Below are 23,511 nucleotides of genomic sequence, written 5' to 3' on the forward strand. Positions count from 1 at the left end.
GGGGGGGGGGGGGGGGGGGGGGGGGGGGGGGGGGGGGGGGGGGGGGGGGGGGGGGGTTGAAGAATGAGGGAAACGGATCGCGAGCCGCGAGGGGACGATGAATCCGGGAAGTCCGGTGGCCGTCGAATCACCGATGATCCACCGATGACGACGACCGCACCGATACGCTCGAAATATAAATTGCACGGGGGCTCGCGCCGCGATCAGATCTCTCCTCTCCTCTCCTCTCCTCTCCTCTCCTCTCCTCTCCTCTCCTCTCCTCTCCCCCCACCCCCGAAGAAAAACCGCGTTGTCCGGTATTGTCCGTTGTCCGGTCGGCGGTACCGCCGAATCTACGTTACACGTACGTACATTCACCAAGAGACCACCGCGTATCACCTGAACCACCGAGTGAGTAAACCGGCAGCTTTGCACGGTAGAGAACTCTCGTACATACATATGTAAGAGCTGTAAGAGGAGGTAACCGAACGAACACCGACCATTCACTCTCACCACCGCGAACCTTGCCTCTCCGACTTCAGTCTTGACTTAGTCTTACAATTGCCTCCTCCCGGTGTGGCTGCGGCTCGCTAGTGTCCACCGTGTACACGCGTTCGTTTCACCTATACCTCGCCAGTCCATTGCAAAAAGGGTCGATTCGAACGAATGCTCTGCGAATTTCGTTCAGCCCCCGAAACACTTACGTTATCTTCGAACAGCGGCGATAAATAAAGGAAAGAAATCGAGGCGTCGCAGGCATATTGATACCGTGGATCGATAGAAAGTTGAGATAATTCGAACGATGATTCAAGGAAGAACAAAGTGTGGCGGTCGGTTGTTTTTCGTCACATCAATATGGTGTGGAAGACTGTGAACGCAGGAGAAGAGGAAACAGAAACAAGTGCACCGGCGTGCGGTACGCTGAAATTTTCAAAGTTCCTGCAATAAAGTAATCCAAAAAAAAGAATCCATTTTGGTTTTTTTTTTTCTTTTGTCTTTTTCTTTTTCTTTTCACTTCATTATGAAATATTACTACAAAACACCCGGTACGTGAATTTCTCCGCTCGCAGACCGATCGCTTTTTTTCCCTCCCCTTTTTTCAATTCCAAAGACCGAAGGAAAACGATACGAGAAAGATTGAAAAAAAAAAATAAATAATATAAAAAATTGTTATTCGGGACAATAGTGCGCGACTCGAAGGCTGCGGCATCGTGAATACGGATTGTCGTGTCCGTCTGTTGGGATCGAAGTAAAAATTGCACGCAAAGAGAGAGGAAAAAGAAGAGCTCTCCTGTGGCCTGACACTTGACGCGCTGTAAAAAGTTCAAAGTTCAAAGTCAAGAGACAGAAAATCGGTCGATCGAGTGGCGAGGACGTAATAAAAAGTGAAAAGGATTCCTCTCTGCATCGGAATATATTCGAAATTGCGCATTTCTCTGGAGTATGGGAAAAAAAAGATTCGCTCAAGGATATATGAGAAACATACCTATGCAAAATATGATTTTATAAGAGGCGCCCACCTCTAAGACAAATAAATGCCTGCCCACGCTGCGCGCATGCCAATATACGCCAAACACGTACAACGTAAACGGTTTGAATAAAATCGTGCGCGCGACCTTTTTTTTTTTTTTTACTCTCATCTTTTCAACCTGAAATCTAACAACCGTTAATCGTTCGATCGGTCGTATCGGAAGCGGATCGTGATATGGTTCCGAAAAATTACGGCCAATCGAATGAAGGAAAACAACCGAAAGATCGAATTTGAAGAGCAGAAAAAGAAGGGTGCAGGTTACAGAGCGCAACTGGATTATCATTTGAATTCGCTCTATATGTAAATAAAATGACATTCCGATCGCTACTGTAATATACATACATATATATATACATGTATACATTAGACAAATTTCTCCGAAATTTTCGTTACCCAATGTATATTCTAACTACATGTACGTGTACACGTATATTTGTATGCCTAATTGCTTCGCGATAAAGTAGTTGCGGAAGCGAAGATCTTACGTTCGGCGCTTCGAGGCTTGTCAAAAATCACCGTGGGGCTCGCGCGCGTATCATTTTTCTCCTCGCTCACCCATTCTTCGTCTTCGTCTCGCCACGTCGAGGGATAATAAATATTGCTCAAGTGCAATTTTAACCGCTGTCAATTTCTCGCGACAACGTCTTTCGGTATCGTTTATAATCAACGACGACGCGACCGTCAATCGATTAAACAATTATCGTTATTATCAAACATGGATTTCTACCTGATAAAAATCAATCCGTGCAGAGTGTAGTGACTGCCGAATTGTTGGATTATAAAATGTTCATCAATCGTTATTATTGCAGCGGTAACAATGATTGCGGAAATTATCGTTCGGGAGAAACAATGTGTCTGAGCCGTCAATCGTCGATATCGAACCTGTTAGGATAATTTTGAAACGATGAAATAATCAAGCGTAACTTTCGTAAAATTGAAGTTACAACAGTGAGAACGTCGAGAGTATACCTACGAGAGCGACAAAATATCAACGATACACCGGAACAAGGGATAACAAAACTGAACAAACAACAGTAAAATATCAACACCGCGTGGAAGAAGAGTTATCGTCCCGCAGCTGCAACAACAGCTGATCCGGAGGCGAGTGGCAAAGGTCAACGCGGTCGGCGTGATTGAAGTAAGTTGTTTTCCGTTAACCGACGGGCCCTTCCGAATCAAAACCCTGCTTTTCCCTTATTACTCGTTTCGCGAATATTCTACATTTCGATAGCCCCGTAACACACATCGCCTTATAAACGCACGCGGAACGCGTATGACGAGCTGCCGCACGTGCACGGCAGCCAAAGACATCGGAATATTGATACGTGTGCAATTCCTATCTATACGTGTACAGATGCAGCAACACCTATAATACAAACGTGATCTCTTCGATGCAGTCCACCTGATTAATTTACACACCTATACACACGCTAGCTTACCTGTCCCCGTTACGTAAGCTGCACGAACGTCTGGTCTGACCTGCACGATTTGCTTTTGGCATTTCCCGTTACACAATGTGAACCGAACGCCCCGCGTATACAGTAACGCGGTATGTAACGCGTAGCGACGTACGCTGCAGCCACCGAATTATTTCGTTATACCTACCGCATGAAAAATTTCACACCTTCGCTGCCTACCTACCTACCGCTCGTGCGATCTGTCCTTGTTACACGTTACGTGCGTTACATATCTTGTGTTTAGCGGTGCGGGAAGTAACGCGCCTTGTAAGTGAAAACCGGAAGTCGATACCGGCGTAACGGGGGCCGCGGTTTTTTTCACGCGGTCCCCACGGAATCCGTCGGGTGTCCCCGAAAATCGCGAAAATTCTTCGTCTCACGACGACGACGGCGGCGGCGGCGGCTCGCGAAAATTGCACGGAAATTTCTCGTGTTTCGCGCGTGCTGCGGCTGCGGGTTTTTTTTTTTTCTTTTCACGAGCGTTAATTATTGTTATTATTTGACGGACGTCGGGCAGCTAGCCGGCGCCGCGTGCCCTGCGGTTTCCGTGCCCGTAAATAGCGAACGAACAGGAAGTGAGACTCCGTTCGGCAGCCGGCGATCTCCGGCGTGATCCGATTCTCGTTTAGAGCGTAAACAAACCGATCCCGACGCCGCGTACACCTGTACGAGTAGTTGTGAAAAGAGTACGGGGAACGGATCGCAAAAGAGAGAGAGATGGAAAGGATACAGGAAAACCTGCGGGATGACCGATCTTCCACATTTGGAATGTTAATCGGCTGCGATATTTTTCAGTCAATTTTTTTTCGCACCCCGCGTCTCTTTCTCTTCTTCTCTTCGTCCCACGGCCGACTTTGAAAACGGAATCCGAGTATAAGAATTCGTGAAACTTATGGTTTAATTTATTCAAAATCGTATCGATTATGCACGACTGGTAAAAAAAAAACAAAAAAACGAAGGGAAAAGAAAAAACTCGGCACCGTCTGGTTCCTTTCATAACGCGAACTGGATCGTTTTCGGCAAATTGTGTAATGCGATAATGATTGGAAAAAAATCGTTCGTACATTACGGTATCGGATTTCAGACAAAATATCGCCGAGAAAAAAGCCTAGTGAAGAAATTATCGTTCCCCCCTTTATTCGTTGTAGCTCCGAAACAGATGTTATGCAAATTAGTTTAAACCTACGATATCATGCTAATTCATATTTTGTTCGTCCGGCGTTTTTGTTCTCCTTTTTCTTTCTTCTACTTTTTTTTTTCCTTTCGAACGTTGCACGGATCATTTCCTGCAGTTATACCTGTTATTGCTGTATTACGATTCACTCGTCCGTGCTAATCGTTTTGGTTTTTCTCAAAGAATACATGGCGTATATTACGGACGTATACGTATATACATATATGTATATATTTCGTTCACCTGTAACGCATATCGTTAAAAATGTCGATCTTCTCTCGGGTATGGCTAGGTCGCGCGCGACGATAAACTGTATTTGAAAATTGCGCGAGTTAATAAATTTCCACATGCGCTCATTTCGCTAGCGGTGTAGGTATAGGTATAAACCGCGAGCCGCGTGCCGCTATAGTTTACAGTATACGGTTGCCGGTTATACGGGTAAATCGAGGTGAAACGCGCTGTTCCGTATCGAAAATGAAAGCGAAGCGTACAACGATCCGCGGTAGTTCTTAACTTTTTACGCGAGAAAATATAAACGCGCGCGGGCACGATCGCTCCGCGGTTATAGAAATACACCGCCGACCGGCAGACGTGTAAACGTTCGTATACTCGTCGCGTTCGGATCTGCAACCGTCCGCGTCGAACGAAATTTCGATATCAATGTCGTCGTCCTCGTTGCGATCGTTTCGTTGCCATTTTTCACCCGTTTTCTCTCTTATCCGTCGATTCTGAAATATCAGGTGCGAAATTCAGAGAGACGATGATCGCGTTACACGTACCCACAGTGCCCGCATGTATTCGTGCGTATTAAAAAATCACGCCCGGGGCGTCAAGGTCGGGCGATTATAATAGATTTTTTTTTAAATATTCCCGCAGCCCGCGCCGTATCCCGAATCCCCGTACCAGTTAGTAACCGAATAATTGCCTTCCGGCTGACGTGGGACGCGACTGTTATCATCCGAAAATTACCCGCTAAGAATATTTAGCATACGACGAAAGAATTTATGGTCGTCTCCGCACGTATAACGCATATTGTAACGAAAATTTGATCGCGTCGATTTTCGAGTAATCCGGAAAGCGAAAAAACAACCACCGTACAATGCACAGGGGAACGCGGAGTTCTATCTGTTTACAAAATTTACGCGCTAATAACGATTATAGCCGCGTGCAAACGAACGCGACGACGTTCTCGTCCTACGGTGCGACGGTTACGGGCGATTCCCTGTTAGAGGACGACGATATCGCACGGGGCGTCCGTCGGTGTCAGCTGGGTACGCGCCGCTGCGGGCTGTGACGACGACGCACGAGGGAAAGTCGAATAACGCGCGCACATACGCCGTTCTTATTCGTATTATTCTTATACGCACCTGGGTACGCATCGCGTGTTTACGTGTATGATGTGTATACCGCGACTCGCACACGCGTCCTCTGGGGGGGGCAGGCAGGCAGACGTGCGTACGGCGTGCGTACAGTTCGTATGCAGAGTTACATTACTCCCGATCTACTTACGTATTTATTACAATGGTGTATACGGAGTGCGCAGCGGTGTCCGCGATCTTTCGTCATCACTCCACTCCACTGTTCGCCGACGAAGAGGGTCCAGCGACCCGGCGATGCCGCCGCCGCATCGTCGTCGTCCTCACCTTTGTCCGCGTACGATACAGATACGCATAGGTGTTATATATGTATATGTATACGATGTGCATTCACCTGTATGGGAAGGATCGTCCGTCGGAGGGAGCGAAAATTCATTTATAACGCGCGATCGATTCGTTGATTGATCGTTGTATTTCACGTGTGACTGTCTTTTTTGATTTTTCGTTTTTTTTTCTGACAAATTGCGAACGCTCGGGACGGATACGTGCGACGTACGATACGTAGCCGTGTTTGTGTGTGTGTAGTTCGGTGTGTAACGAGGGTATTTATTTAATTGGGCGTGAAATTCGTAGCGACAAATTGCGAGAGCGGGAAACAGCGGAGCTGATAAATCGGGCGCGCGTCTCGCGCTATCTGGAGATTATTATTGCATCGCTCGATCATTTCTTCGTGATGTAACGATCGCGCGCTCGCTTATATTATCGTCATTATTATTATCGTCGTTGTTGTTACAGTTTCTCATTTCTTCCCATACAATACCGTACGTACCTGGACCTAGCGGGATATTTGCCTACGTGGGTTTTTCGCGATTTTTTTTAACGATAGCAGCTGCAGGTATACGAAAAACGGAATAAATGAAAGTTCGAACGAAAAGAAAATCGATCTACACGGATTACGCGCTCTGCATAAAATGCGATTTTAAAACCTATAGTGTATGATATAAAATTTGCATTTACATAAGCCGATCAAACGGAAGAGAGAAATCCGCCTACGATGTAATTTTCACCGTTGTATGATTTTATTTTTCCTATTTTTCTCTCGTACTTTTTTTTATTCATTCGGATTGTTCGACATTTTTCTACATTCGATTGCGTGCAAAAATTCGTAATTCTCCGTCGGTAATTTAGTCGTAATTCTTCGTTAAAATTTCCCCGATAAAATTTTCACCTTCCACCGAAACGCAGGTTGATATGCGGTAGGCGTAACGCGCGTCGCGCACATTCATTCGGTAGCTACTGTTACGCTATAAAATTAATTACATTCCATCGATCGTAATCGATTCAAATAAATTTTCCAGTTTTAACGCGTTTTATACGGTAGCTGCAGGAACTGCGGTGCGTGATTACCGCCTATGTATACTTCGATGGAAAAATAAAAACGATTAGGCGCACGTACAATATTTCACGTATTATACGCGCATGTACGTATACATATGTATACGTTCTAGCGTCTAATATTATATACCTACGTACGAGACACGCGGCGCGTTGATGATAATTTTTAAACGTGTTGCAATAATAAATTCCAATATTATACGTCGCGTACACACCGCGCGCCGCATTATACTCCGTGGTGGCGCGTACGGGTGATCAAATTTAGATTAGTGATAGGACGGTAATAACTATATAGGTACACGATACACCGCGAAGGTGAACTTAATCTACGCATATGCGCGAGTGTGTATACAATGTAAATTTGTATATGAGATAACGTACAATTGAAAAGTCATTTCGTGTATCCCACACCAGCTGACCGCAGTTGCATGCATGATGCCTCGATAAATTGTACGTTTTGATTTTTTTTTTCTGATTTTTAATTCCAAATTAAAACGTGCGTATATATACATTAGATACACGATGCCTCGTGTCACATGGGATTATGTAAAAGTGTGTAATAAACGATCATTCGGAATAACACTCTTGTGATTTATGGAGGTTCATCATCTCGTATATATATATATGTATATATATATACAGGAATATTATATAGGTACAATATATATAAAAAAAAATTATTTATCACATAGCTATATATCCCACATACGTTTCGCTCACACATACGCCAAATATCCGATCACGTACATACATTGTACATATATACACAAAGAACGAAGCACCTCAGTTATTATAGGAACCGCTACGCGACCTTGCCTGTCTCTGTGGCAACCTTGACGCTGTCATACTGCTGCTGCTGCTGTTACAGCTGCAGCCATCTCTCTCTCTCATTATACCTGAATATCCGAACACGTTGAGGTGTCCTATTATTTCCATATGCCAAGTTTCAAACGCGATCGAATCCGCCATCTTTGCTTACATGTACATACGACGGGTGTATAGTACAGTATACACTGTAAAATAAGAATCCGCGAGTATGCCGCAATTGAGCTCTTTTTTTCTCATTTCTAATACGAACGATTACGGATGAAGTGAAACAGTCAACGCGAGATGAAATTCCGAGCAACGAATCGCCAATTTTTCGCAGCGTGCGCTACGCGACGTAGCGCAGATCGGACCGCATGGGACACACGCGCATCCGCTCCGCGGAGAGTTCAATGCATGCACAAGGCAGGTACATTTTATACAAGTCGCGCGTGTAGTTACCTACCTATACCGACCGTAGTTTCGCGCGTGTATCTTCTTGCTACGTACGTACGTACGTATAAGCGCCGATCCTTCGATGCGTACAGATTTTTTACGACGTGTGCGTAATTTACATTTTACATTTTACACGTTATACCTGTACACAGGTATACATATACATATATATTATTACAATGCGCATACTTGGCTGACGCCATTTTGGAATACCTTTAAGGATATCGACTCCGCGTATATATGATAATGTTCCGCTGCACGCTCCTGCTGCAGTTGCACGTTTTCTTCGTGTTTTTACGTACGTTGTACATAAATAATGTATATATATATATACGTTTATGTGTGGTGTGTATAAATTCAGTATACCCACCTCGAGCTTATGTACTAGCGCTGTTATTATATACTAGGTACTGAAAGCAGCGGATAGAAGGGTCATCAGCTACTGCGGCGTATAGAAGTTTTTCATCGTATTTTGGGAATTTCGATTCGAGGATATTACGTAGAGAGATATTTAATGACTTTTTCGTTTAACCGTATTTCCGGTTCTTAACGTACACGTATACACGATGCATGTAACACACGTTGTATACTTATACATATTTATGTATATACACCACGAGTTGATCAGGATATCCTATAAATCGTTTTTTATTGCGCGATTTAATTGAGAAAATAAAATTTCACAAAAGTATCACAGTATTATACATATAGAAATAATTCCGAATTACAATTATCGATGTAATGTTGCCGCATGTGCGATCGCAGAAAATAGTTTCCTTTGCATTTCGATACTTGTAGCATTTTTTTTTATAATTACACTCATACGCGTGTATACGTCGAATCGAATCGGCGGTCAGCTTTCGCCCAGTCCAAAGATCACATCTGGGTCGTAATGCTCGAGGGCAGGACATGATCCATCGGGAGATTCTACTTAGATTTTATTTTATTTTTTTTCTCTTCTTTCGATCCTTCACGTTCGAACGGAAACGCGCGTACAATTAGGCGGTGAAACCAAAATAATTGTCTTCATTTTTTTTCCCTTTCATTTTCCCAGGTAAAAAAATACATGAGCCTATATATATATACACATATGTATATATACTTTTCAAGGCGCTCGTCGCTGCAGCATATGTTTTGCAGATAATTCATATCCTTCGTTTTTCATTCAAAATATAAAAAATAGTTCTTGAAATTAGAATTAAAATATATATGATACATTATATAGAAAAATTTTGGAGAATTTTTTATTCGCCAACTACACCCATATCTCTGCGGTGTATATTCAGTAGTTCTCGAATGGTTATGTACAATTTAAGTGTGAATACATGTATGCATATATAGCTATATATATGTATATTTATAATTTACATGAGGGTGCATCATATATATAATTTCGTGAAAGTTGTTATAGATATATTGAATTAGCGCGATTCATATATAGGTGTATCTATAAGGTATACATATACATTTATGTATGTATAGAAATCCTATGTGTATAAAATATACGTTATAAGAAAAATGTTCGAGTTACGCCTCTGCAGAGACGACGCGTCGACGATCGCGACGAATATTTAGATATAAAATCGCGCAGTTTTTTTTTTTTTGCAAGTTTCGAGAAAGTTACAATTCCTGCAGTCGCCGTCGCTCGCTGCGACGCGACGGTATCTATACATATAGGTATATACCAGAGCCGATGAAGAGAAGAAGAGGAAAAAGAGGTGAGATAAAAAATTAAAAAGAAGAAGAAGAAGAAAATAAAAAAAAAAAAAAAAACAAACTGCGAACATTGCGTAAGTCCGTCCGTCGCCGCGAACCGTGTCCGTGATTTTTATGTAGCTCTATATCTATGAAATCTCTCATCAATCGAAATTAATTGGACTGAACGAATTGGATCGCGCGAAGTCGCTATTTTTCTGGCCCGCGCGGTTTGGCACCAATTTCCAGCCTGCTAATGACGACGTGCGTAGTCCAATAACGTGTAATAAACATAAACAAATTATACCAAATAGCACAACGAATAAAGAAGCATGTTTTTTATTAGATGTATGTATATAGTACGTAGTAATAGTTTACGTACGCACACGCAGGTGGAAGAAAGTTTTTTACAGTATATATAAATACATATTTATTTATATGAATGTATATAGTATATGAAGTACGTGCGCTTCGTCATTCATTATAATCTCATTAGCTTTTTTATTCCATTTTTCTTACTCATTACGAATCGTCGAAATCCTTGTATATTTTCTACACACACGTCCGTTTCAAAATTAATATCCAATTTGATTTCGAGTGTTTCGCGCGTTGCAGTGCGCGATGAAACGATTGTAATTGTAATACGATCCTCGCGCAATCGGATCTTCCAAAAATTGGAAGCAACGACTTGGTCAGGATATACGAACGATGTATTCAAAAATGGATTGGAGAAACCGATTTCCGAAAAAAGATGACTTTTTTTAATTTTCAATCGTTACCTCGATTAATTCTCATTCGAGTTTGCCCCGGAGGTATTCAAAGAATTTTCCGTCACGCGTACGTACGAGGGTAAAATTCTTATTTCGAAATTGCTCGTCATCGTAAGCCAGCTTATACCGTGTAGGATAAATTTTTGTGTTCGCTTTCTCGCATAAATAATAATGTTTTACGAAGGAAATTTCGGAGGAGAGTCACGACCGCGAGGCGTATACAGATTTAATTTATTATACGCTGTATGTATTTATGTATGTATGTATAATATAACGTACGCGGGGAGATCGGCACTTGGCAATGACCTCTATCGTTGACCTCGGTCTGCAGTCAGTCACTCAGTCACTCAGTCACTCGAAAGCCCCGCTATAATGATGATGTGCCCGCAAAAAAAAAAAAAATAAATAAATAAAGATGCTCGAATAAATTATCGGGCATTTATAAAATTCGTTAAAGCGAACGAATATTTCTGAATTTTCGATTCGACTGGGAGAGAAATAAGAATGAAGAAAATTCGCCGAATCAACCTCGGAAATCCAGGTTATCTGGCGCGCAAAATATATCGAGCAGAAAATGATTTTCAATCAAAAATAGACCGATATATCGTGTAATTTTCAATCGCATATCGACCGACTCGACCAAATACTTTAGCGTTAGGTACACGGGATATAATTGTTCCCGACTTTCTAAAACTCGAAGAGCTCGATGATATAGGGACGCGTTAAATGGCGAGCGGTCGTCACCGCGTGAATTTTTTTAGCGTCGATCCTTCGTCATTTTCCGTAGGCAGCTGCAACCGCTATTGTACTCGCTCTATAATTGACGGCTGGCACGCGGTCATTATTGGTGAGGAATAAAAATCAGCTGACGAATTTGAAAGGTCAAAAATAAGCGAATCTCTCCGTAACACGAGAGGCGATGATTTCCTTATACGTGCCGATGCCTCGTTCCATCTTCTTCTCATTCTTCTCCTTTTTTTTTTTTTTTTCACCTGACCCATTTACACCGGATACGTACGGAATACCTATATACGACATGTGTAACAACTCGGGTCACACAAGTAGAACGCTCCGGCAGCTGATTGTAATGCGGCGGTTTTAATGACGGTAATTGGCGAATAATAACAACAACTACGACGACGACCATAATAACGATAATGATAATAATAAGATCCGCGGGGGAATCCGCGGCCCTGGGATTCGCACTTCTTTATATGTCCATACCATACATACGACGCCTAAGCACATCCAGGTGCGCATACCTGTGCGACTGCAGGCGAGTGAGTATGCGTTCGTGTGACACAGGGTGGGTCGGAATCGAGGAAGGGGCAATTTTTCGATACCGATATTATGAATATTATGAATTGAAAAATTCACAATTCGCAGCTCGCCGAACAAAGGCTCATCTCCTTTTCATTCGCGTTCCAGTGTCCATCTCCGATTTTCGACTGGTACCTACGTTTTTTTTTTTACCTTTTCACGCACAAAGCCCGTTTTTTTACCGAAGCGTACACCGTATACAATACAGCTCGTCCTTTCCTCGTACCGACATTTCTTTTTTAAACTTTTTTTTTCCCAACTAAAAAATTAATAAAAAAAGAAAGAAAAAAACCCTGACAAGGAGTGAAAAAATATAATGGACGGTAAAAAAAAATGTAGACTGCTACCGCAACTCGGAGTACCTCGTGCCCACTTCAAATTAAATATTGACAGTCTGAGCCGCGGCATACGTGACTCGAACACCGCGAGAGATGCTGCAGCTACGTTACAACCGGAGATCGTAAATCCCTAGAGCATATATCAGTATACGTATACATAATCCTTGTAAATCTACGTCGCACTTGTGTACGAATCGTATTCGAAACGTACAGATTTTGCGCAGTCCCTACACGGAAGTCGGACTCGGGATTAGCAGATCATCCAATTCCCACGCTGTTTATCATACCGCGCGCATCCCGTAATGATATTATTTTATCCTTCCGGATTTCGTTCGGTCCGTTTTTCACTTTTCAGTCATGACTACCTTATATTTTTCTATCCTCAGGTGGCGGAAGCGCAGGCGAAGGGACGAAGAGGTGGGCTGGATCCATCGACCCGTTAGCCATGAACCTGGTGCCTCACGGAATTTTGTTGCAGGGTGAGTTTGAATCGTTTTTTGGTCTTGTTTGTTTGTTTTTTTTTTTTTTTTTACCAAAAATAATGGATAGCGGTCAACAACGTTACCGTATCGAGATCGGTTGATGATGAAAAAAAATTAAAAACGGAATGCGCAAAAATAAAAATCAAGCCAACGAAACGAAAGTCCATTCGGAGGCTACTCGCTGCAGCGGTAGCGCACCGTTTTTTCGTCGCCCGGATGAAACGGAGATCGGTCAGTGTCTCCGGAGGATCGAAAGTTACGAGGTTGATATTCATTGTCTGGAAAAAAGGAAGAGGAGTAAAGAAATAATGATCTCCAAGCGCTGCAGGCACTGGTGATTTACATGGGGACGTGTAACGCGTAATTGAGGAGATGACGATGAGCCCGAAATTCTGGAAAAATGAAGAAGAAGAAGAAGGTGAACAACCTCGTTCAGTTCCGCGTGTCACTTATCTCGTGTAATGCGAAGATCCTATCGATCTTCGCGATTTCTAGATCCCCGGAGACGGAATGATGTATATATATATATATATATATCAGGTACTATACCATACGCGGAAATGTCGAGAATTGTAAAAGTATATTAGATTATGTACATTATTCACACCGTAATTCCGTTCCTCCGCATATATACCCATGGTTTCAAATTACGTAATTGGTCCGTTTTGACAAGGACTTTGCGGTAGACACGCGTACGAACGAGCCGCTGTGCCAATAGACGATTCTGTGGCAGGTATATAATTACTATTTATTCGCTTACCGATCGGGCGCTTGACCGAACGTAAATGAATTTTTTCACCTATTTGAGCGACGAATCGACGATAACTCGATCAATTTTACAGATAAATCGATTCGGTTTTCGGATTCGGATTCCCGAAATCGAAATACATGAGCAGATCTTAAAAAACCCGGTAAAAAAAATGTCGATCTTTCGACCCGAAATCGAAAGAAATCCGAGGGGTGTTATATTTTTTTTATTTTTAAGCCAAAAATGAAGTATTTTTAAATTCGATTGTACCGCAGTTCAGATCACGGGATATCGAAGAGAATCAAAGGCCGTAGCCTTAGAAAAAATTTTGGTTTGGAAAGAGACGCCAATAAATGGAATGGGAAGAGTACGGTGAAATCATGGTACCCGAGTTATTTGCATATTTGCATCTGATAGCCGCACGCCGTTATACGTATATGTATACGAGAGACGGCCACTCGAAGTAGTCGGCAGCCGTTGAAGTATATGTATACGACTAAGAGAGAAGGTAATTAACTCGGTGGAGCTTTCCTCATCTTGCTTCCGGTCCGCTGCACCTCTCCACTCTGCAGGCGAGTCCCATTATTATTCAAGCCCTTTCGCCGGAAACGGAAACCCTCTATTATATTATACCATATAATACACATGCTCGTCTCGAAAGATTGCAGGACATTCCCAATATATTCATCGTACACGTTTCTGGTCTGCAATACACGCCCTCGATTTTTCAATTCTTCGAAAAGCAAAAGGCAGAAAGAACTCTACGACCGAACGACAAAAACGACGTCACATTTTCGTATCTCTACTTCTTCCATTCTGAATTTAATTTATCCTTTTTCTCGACGAATTTCATTGATTGGCTCCGATCGTGTTCACCACTTTGGAAAATCGATCGTCCTTCGACCGCGTTCCTTCGCTATCGGAATCCGTAAACCCTTCTCATCCATGGCGCCGCCTCTGAATTTTGCAGTCATATGTTCAACATTTTTACGATTACGGGAGATCCCCGCAACGTTTACGTACACGCGTCCGCACGGGTATACACTACCGTTTCGCAATTTTAGTGGGATATTCTGTGCGAACCGTTGCTGCGAAAGCCGCAGGATATTTGCACAATAATATATCTGTTACTACTTGTGCCGACGTCGTCGTCGCCGCCTGCAATTCGCCAGCTAGGGGGGGGGGGGGGGGGGGGGAGGGGGAGGCTGACGACCAAACGTGGAACGTCACTGCAACTGCAACTGCAACTGCAACTGCAACTGCAACTGCAACTGCAACTGCAACTGCATCACCGGCAGAAGAAACCTGAGGCTGCAAACTCTCGGCATGGGACGGGTATTAGCATTGCGCAACGGAGTTGGAGTTGGAATATTCGTAGGCGACCGACGAAGGGGATGGATCGAGTGAATAGAAAGCGTCGATTCCCGGAGAATTCACGTTCTAAATCCGAGATGGTGGAATAACGATCGAGGGCGAAGGGAACCAGAGCTGCGATTGAGAGAGAGAAAAAAAACTAACGACCGCCGCGGCGATTATCGCTCGTCAGTTTCCTCCGATTACGCTTATCGTCCATCGAATATATCCGACGGACGGACCGAAGCACGTCGAACCTATTCGACATTCGCGTCGCGTAGGACTGCGAACGTCGTGGCCGAATAACGAATTCGCGATCCGGACGGAAAGTATAAGTATATTACGTTAGGGCGATGCGGTATTGCATTCGCGCTGCAACTCGGGATGGGAATGGAAAAAAAGAGAGAAAATTTCCTACTGTTTTTTTTTTTCTTTTTTTTCTTTAGTATTCGTCGCGGATATCGTAACCCGTGTACAACTCGTCCGCACAATATCGTTCGCATGTGAGGAACGATTAAAAGAAAGTTACTTTTTTAAGGATTTTCGTTTTAGCTTGATTACGCCATATTCGTTTTCTCACATTCCACGCGCGTATATCGCGTGTCGCGTGCGAGTCGCTACACCGCATTAATAACTAGATTAATGAAATTGAATTCGGATTGCGTGAAACGCACATTTTTATAGATACGTGACTTGCGAGATGTGCGCGAGGATAAAAAAGCGAAAAAGCAGCCGATCCAAGATAGTTGAACGCACGAAAAAAGGAGATAAAAAAATCGGAACCTTCGAGGGATGTGCGAATTGGGTACCTGCATCGATCGTTTTTCTTTTTTCTCTCCTCGAATCTCTTACTGCCAGAACTTCGTAATCTGAACGGCGAATCTTCACCGTTGCGGTGGCCGCCGCAGCGCGACTCGAAAAAGCTGACGTGTACGATAAATAACGTGGGTCGAAAAATATGAATTTTAAGCTTCTCCCTACGATGCGTCAGCATGCGGTGGTATACGCGTCGCGATCCTCCCTCCCCCGAAACCGCAGCAACGAGGAAACAAAAAAAAAGGGGAAAAACCAAAATTGAAACTTCGGAACCGCGCAGCTGACGGTATGTCGTGCACTTTTTGACTTCAATCATATTTGCGATACGAGATATTTTAACCATTATCTGTTATGAAAATCGCTCTTCAACCGGTTCTGGTCGACCGAATCGTATGGGCACGGCTCGGTATAATTCATCTTTGCCTCTTTTCCCTTTTTTTTTTTTCCCCCCTTTTGAATGAGAAAAATTCCTGCCACGTACCGCGTAGGAAAACAAGAAGAGAGAAAAAATCCATATATCTACCCGTACGCGAATCACTCACGCCGGTTGTCAACCGCTCAAAAGTCAGTCGTGCTTTTTGTTAGTTTTTTTTCTTTTCGCTTTTTTTTTTTTTTTTTGTTCGCGGGGAATTTTTCTGACGTGACTTACCTTACGGGCGAATATATGTAGTTCGTCGTTGTCATCTTTGCCGCAATTATCTTTCTATCGATAAAATTTGATGAAATTTTTTTTTCCTGCGCATAGATTTGTATACATATATACGACACGTTCGATTGATTTATAAATTCCGAATGTAATTGAAATCTGAACGGCGAAAAGGTCAAGGTCATGTACGGAGAAAACGCTGCGTGTTGTTGGTTATTCGTCGATATCGTTGGGAAAAAAAAAAAAAAATTGGCAAAAAAACGTCGAACGCGGAAACGGTTCGACAATGAGTTTTGTAATCTGTGTACAGTATGCCCATGTGCGACGAGCGACGTATAAGTACATACCTACGTTATATATTATATATGTACGGTGAATATATGTATATAAACGTATAATCCCTACATACGGAGAAGACTCGAAGTTCAAATTTAATCTCCAGAGATGATCTCCCACGCGTCAAAGGTCGGAATTAACGTACTTACTTACTCGCGCAGCATCAACAACGGTATCGCGTTGAATTCCTTTTACGGAAACCGCGCGCGTCTTTATTTTCCCCTTTTTTCGTTTTCTTTTCCCTCTTCTCGTTTGCTCTCAAATTTTACAACTGTATTATAATATCGAACAATATAACCGAGTTTCTCGCCTAGCGTTAAGGAATTCGCGCGCAGCCAACCGTACGACAATACAAAGTTAATGAAACAATAATAAACCTAATGATCTGAAATTTTTTGAAATTTATAACAACGATGATAATAATTTTTCTCATGCCGCAACTCGTAACGATTTCGTTCGGACGAAAGAATAAAAAAAGATAAAGTAGGAAGGGGAAATTTCTGCACGTCGAGTTACTATTTAAAATATGCACGCGGTGCGGTTGACAATTCTCGATTATATGTATAGTCCCGGGAAATTTATTGGGGAAAAAAATTCTCCGCGTACATTTCACAGAATTGAGCTGTGCGGTGCGGTATACCTGTGGCTATGAAATATTAAAATGGCCGCGACACGACGACAATGGATAATAATTAATGGAATCGGTATCGATTCGCTTTACTTCGCATCAGCCGCAGACATAGTATTTCGATGGATGTCATTTCGGTCGAACTTCGTCGAATTTTATTCGGTTTTTTTTTTCATACCGTTTTCGTGCACTGCGAACGCATCGACGCATCGCCTGCGGAGGCTCCGCGGACTCGTACCTGATACAACACCTAATCCTTTCGCAACCGATTTCTCGGTAGGAATTCATAATTTTAAACGGCAAAATACGCTCTTAATATATACAATTAATAACCCCCGCTATATATATATATTCAACAGCTCGGTGCATAACCACGTACCCTGTAATTTTCGACGTTCGTTTAATTCACTTACGAAATGAATCATTAACGATGCGTTTTAATGCGCGCGGTCGCTCGCCTCGCCGTACCTCGCGCTCGTTCGACTCGGTGGCGATAAAGTCGAAAAATTTGAAAAAAAAAAATTTTTCCACCGTGAAAAACCCCTCGGTTAATTCCATCTTCTTTCGTCGACCTCCCGACTCAGTCGAGCTAAGCTCTCCTTTTGCCGTATTGCCTTCACGTCGCGCTATCAATTAGGGTCCAAATATGTATTTAATTGGATTCGCAGTCTCGCGAGTCCGACGACCGGCCGAGACGTCGTGTCGCTCTGTGCAGCAGCGGCATTATTAATCTCGCCAATGTTATTTCTATTCGCTAGAAGAATCCTCGTTTAGTTTCGACGCCCACTTTCTGACTTTCGGGAGCAGAGAGGTCGATTCGATCGTCTGATCAGCGCGTGACCGACGCCTGCTGTACGCGGATTGAAATCTCCTCAAACGTCGTTGTATCTGTATTGAAGAAAATCATCGACTTGGCTGTTTTTTTTTTCATTATGGCCCCCGTTTTTTCAAAATGTCGTTTATGGCGTTTCCGGCGTGGGGGTTTCGGAGCATCGGATATTATCTTGAAATCCGGTTCATGGTCCGTATATATGTATATCCCGACTGCACGGATGCCGGAATTGTGGAGGAAGAACACATGTAATCCCGTGGGTTGCGAAGTACAGCGTCAACGTCGGGTATATACCTCGTATTTATGTATTGTACGTACATCATATACCTACGCGTGTGTATACCTATATGTAAAGTCCGCGCGCGGGGATCATAACGTCCCATCCGGCGGCGCCCGACGCGGACGCGACGTCGCAGCATCCGCTCGCGTATATTTTACAAAGTTCTTTTTTCGTCGCATGTAATAAAAGGATTTCCCTTCGCCCCGATTGGAAGACGTCGTTATCGTACTTATCGTCGCGCATATATATATATATATATATAACCTCGACAAACTCTGAAATTATACGTATAGGTACGTGGTACTAATACGTATTTTAATATCACAACGTCGTATGCACGCACGTATTGTACGCAGCGTGTGGGTAATTAAGCCAATTGAATAAACTGCTCTTTGTCTAGGATTACGCCCGCGCGCAAACGCGTCAATTCCGGATTCCTCCGATTTAACTTCTTCTTCTTCTTCTTCTTCTTCTTCTTTATCTTTTTTTCTGCTGCAGCCACGTCGCGCGTAACACCATGTTTTTAAAATTAACGTCTTGCCGAGGTTCGTTGCATCTCAAATCCGATATACCTATATACGCAAAGGCGCGTAATCAATTATATTTATAACGTGGGCGATTTAACCGCGCCGCATATACATACGTATATGCATCCTATGTTACGCCGCGTGTAATATAAAGTTTGCTACGGATCCTCATATCGGCACTATTTTACTTGCGTTTTATTTCATCTCATCTCTATTTATCGAATTATTTCTTTCTTTTTTTTCTTATATCGCTCTTTGTTCATCGTACCTACACTGCGCGGTTGGGTGTATATAAAGAATAAGTACATACGAAATACATAAGGAACCAATAAAGCGAAAGTTACATTAAAGAAGAGATGTACATATACAACATATATGTATTCCAACGAATTATTATCGATTACTATTTTATAACGTCTTTGACCTTTGTGCGGATTGAAAAAATAAAGAAAGAAAAATAAGGAGAGAAGAAAAAAAAAAAAACTTTATGTCACGACGATATTCTCGATAAGTATATGAATACAGGTATACGTTGTACGTTACATAGTATGTATTTTCTAAATGATTACATAGGATTATAACAACCCGTTATATATTACGAGAATTTCGAATCGATGTATAGATACCATTTCTCATCGAGCAAATGAGCTGCGATTTTTGGTTTTATTTTCTAACGGAGAGAAAGAAAAAAAAAAAAAAAAAAATTGTAGTCGTTCACATACGTAGCTATATACTTACCGCATCTGTTATACATGTGTGACATTACAGAGTACACGGGATATAGGATTACCCGTGTACTGCAGACGCTTCACGGTTCTTCCCGGAAATACGATAGTTTTCGGGGGTATCCTATTATTTATTGGTGTACGTATATTTTATCCCGAGGCTAAAAGGCTGCCGTTGCGGGTTCAAAAAACTCCGAGGAATTCAATCAATTTTCATTTACAGTATTGTTACAATCTAAGTATATATATAATATCGATGTTGTATACGTAATCCGGCACTAGAGCTGCGCACGATACACCACCTATTACACCGCACCCGCGTGTATGCGGAATAGAGGCACACGTACGTATACGTATTAAATTCTGCGGTTCCATTTTTCTTTATTTATTAATTTTATTTGTTTTTCTTCTATTCTTCGTTTACGTCCGTAGCGCTGAAACAATGAAACCACGTACGTACCTCGCTCGGATACAAGAGTACGTAAAAGTCTTGCGTAATTTTTCGGTTTTTTCGTTTTCCAATTTCCGGTAATTTAGCAATCCCCCAAAAAGCCTGGGGTAAATTACACGACCGGAACCGATTTTGACGAAAGTCGCCGTAAGAAGATAGAGAAGTTCGGCAAAATTGATACGGAGGTCGCGTGTCGGGATGCGATATCAGCTGCATCGTATGCACGTAACATATACATGTATATCCGCACAGGTTTATAACGACCGTACGGTGTGACGTAATAACCGTGATCCTGGCGGATTTTCGCACGCCACTTTCTGCAGGTACAACATACCTATATAACGGCTGTCTACCCGTTGTATACCTTATATTCTAAGATGTAATTACCTCGGGTTACCTGAGCGAGGATACCTTCCTCCTCCTCCGTAGCAGGAGAAAGGTATACAAGGTACGCCGGCTATTCGTACGTACGGTAAAAAAAATTGGAAAAAAAAAAACAAGAAAAAAAAACAAAAAAGAGGAGTCATAATCCCTGCTTTCGCCCCGGTGCCCTTTGAGTCCCGATAAACGATAGACTTCCTCATCCTACGCGTGAATCTTCGTCGACTCTCGAGTCATCTCTCCATATATATGTATATAAATCGAGTTTTATTTTCATCTTGTATACGTAAGCCTGTACTCATATAGATACGCTGGACTCAGTTCCCGAAGGGCACCTTGTCGCGTTACCGCGCATGTTGCCATAGTTTCCCAAAAGAAATACAAAAAAAAACAAAAACAAGAAGGGCAAGGCAACAAATGCAAAATACCGCGCGGGTGCGCGTTTCGAAACAACAACGTCGGAGTAACGTCGGAGTGAGTACGTAGAGGAGTGCAGGGGAGCGCTTTGGTATCCGGAGATCGCGTACGGAAAGCGAAATCGGTATCGAAATTGATTCGCTTTCCTGAAACCGAAAGAAGCCGGTTGCTCAACACGTTCGTTCGCCGCGTTAGCGGAGTCACTCTTGACGGCGAGTTGTTGTGTTACTCTTGATCGCGGCTTCGCTCTTTCTCCATCTTTTTCTGTCGACCCCTCTCGGTCGCGCTCACTTTCTGCCGCGGCCACGCCTCGCTACTTTCTTCGCGACTTTATGAATATTTATGCAACACGGGTACGCAAGGCTGTGCCGACGCGAGAGCCGCAACGCTCTACCTCTACCTTGTATTATACATACACATATATAAGAAATTGTCTCGATGCGTCAGATTTTCGGGCGGACGCGATCGCGCGCTCCCGATTCCCTTTTTTTTCCCCCATTCGATATCCACGGGTAGTAAAATACTCGGCGTATTCGCGCTTATCGGACGAAGCAATTCAATTGCGGTGCGAGACGCGTTTCGCGAGTGCGAAGGAATTTCAGAAATTTACTTCATCCTTTTCTTCTTCTTCATCATCTTCGTCTTTTTATACAGCGACTCGAAAAATCATCGACGTCGTTCGAACGGACGACGCGTTATTCGCGCATTTTGTCTCGAGATACAGGGCGACGAGGATAAATCGCGAGGTAAATCACCGTGGCGCAAATTAAGATATGCCGCCGGTTCTGCACTCGCGCACACCTGTAACGTCTTGTATATGCGCGAGGACGCGAAACATTCGTAAACATAGTTTGATCGGTTCGACGCAAAGGAATCGATAAATAAATCAATTTGTTTTATCTGAGGACGGGACGAGCGAACATTGCGTACGTGATGTAACGCGTCTGTATTACAGATGCGGTAGCTGGTTGTGAGGAGGAGGAAAAAAAAAAAAAAATAAAAATAAAATAGAAGATGCAATACTCCGACCTACACCAGCTACCGTATATGATATCGCTTTGGGATCTATACGAACGTACTCGCGGATTTTCTCGCCATTTCGTCGATCGGCAGTTTTACGCGTAATTGCGGTCGGATCTTTTTCTTTCATTTTCGAAATTCTAATTTCAAAAGAAAACGGATCGCGGGGTGAATGGAGTATAACCTATACCTACACAACGATGCATATACACATGATATTTTATATAGCGCACGTCGGGAATTTTGCTGGAAATATACTTGTGAGGTATTCAAAAGCTTGGTATATGAGAGAAAAAAAAAAAAAATTCATCACCAGTAGTAACGGTGGTGGAAATCAAGCAGCATGAGCAAAGTGTACATTGGCGCGTCTTTGAACTATGTACTCAAATCATATAGATTATATCTATATATACTTATATACAGAGCCTCCGTGTTTAGCAATCCCCGACGGAGTTCGCTCATCCGACTCGGTTCTTACATCCTTTTTTCGTTTCTTATTTTTTCTTTTCTATTTGTTTTTTTTTCTCTCTCTCTAAACGCGGATGATCTTGCGAATCTTATAAATGTGCTGCAGTTCGCTAAAGTCGCACGTAGGGAATATGCGTGTTCTTATTCAACTTTACGTTCTTGTCATCCCGTCGAGCATGCGGGACGACGATGATCGTTGTACGATAATTATCGCGTCGTGTTACATCTTGGTCTCAACGCCGTATATAATTAATGAAATTTTTCTCTCCATTTTTCTTCGACTCATTTCGTTCTATTCTCGTTCGTTTTTTCCATTTTTCCTCCTCCCCCGAACTAATCTACATACATACGTCTATCGATGCGACCAACTCACACGCTGAGGTACACCTGTATCGACGAAGCATGTTACATATATACGTAATATTGCGTAATCGAGATCCTCCGACCGATCCGATCATGTGAAATTGTTAATTGAGCCACTGAATTATATATCGACTAATTAATTAGCCGTTTGTGCAATTCTATACGTATAATAAACATCCACTTCGCAGGTTGGGTCGACGACGGTAAAAAAGGAAAGGAAAAAAATTACACCTGCGGTTTTAATATTTCGTCCTTTGTATTTCAACGGGCTAGAAAAATTCCGACAAAAGATCCGTGCGGGCTTACCGAGTATTTGTGTATATTTTTTATTCGCTAATTAATCGCCGGCGCAATTAAGCTGTCGCGGGCCTTAGGTATTTTCTGTAAGGTTTTTTATTCGGTCGTGGAACACGCGAAGTCGCGGATGAGGTAGGTAGGTAGGTAGGTAGGTAGGTACGTGTCGATTTTTTGTCTTCGCGCCGTTTCGTACAGTTTCGGACCACGTAGTGTGTGATCAGCGACGCGGTGGTGGTCCATTCGCGGGTCCCACCAGACGACCTTGCCCCAGAACTAAGTGCCTCTGTAACATGGCAGCTGCTCACCTAACTTGCGGTAATCTGACCTACTCCAATTAATAATCCATAGCGAGGATATTACGTGGCGATATGTTTTTTTTTTTTTTTTCATTTTTCTTCCATTTCGTTTCCATCGTCCGCCATCGTTTGCGTTGAACCTATTTTCATGTCTTCCTATTTTTGGTTTTTCATCTGGAAATGGAACGGTCCACTCCTGAGCTATGACTC

At 42.8% G+C, this 23,511-nt stretch overlaps 1 protein-coding gene across 1 annotated transcript in view; it reads left to right on the forward strand.

Annotated features, from left to right (window-relative positions):
* Positions 1–440: 440 nt before the first annotated feature.
* The window catches only part of LOC105686974 (serine-rich adhesin for platelets-like), a 38,244-nt gene continuing 15,173 nt past the window's right edge, over positions 441–23,511 (forward strand). Inside the window, exons 1-2 of the mRNA XM_012402272.3 lie at positions 441–2,648; positions 12,622–12,714. Of these exons, the coding sequence (XP_012257695.2) occupies positions 12,681–12,714 (34 nt within the window). The 5' untranslated portion in view covers positions 441–2,648; positions 12,622–12,680. The remainder of the gene's footprint in view (positions 2,649–12,621; positions 12,715–23,511) is intronic.

This window comes from Athalia rosae, chromosome 1 (genome assembly GCF_917208135.1).
Source record: "Athalia rosae chromosome 1, iyAthRosa1.1, whole genome shotgun sequence".
NCBI classification, from domain to species: Eukaryota; Metazoa; Arthropoda; class Insecta; order Hymenoptera; family Athaliidae; genus Athalia; species Athalia rosae.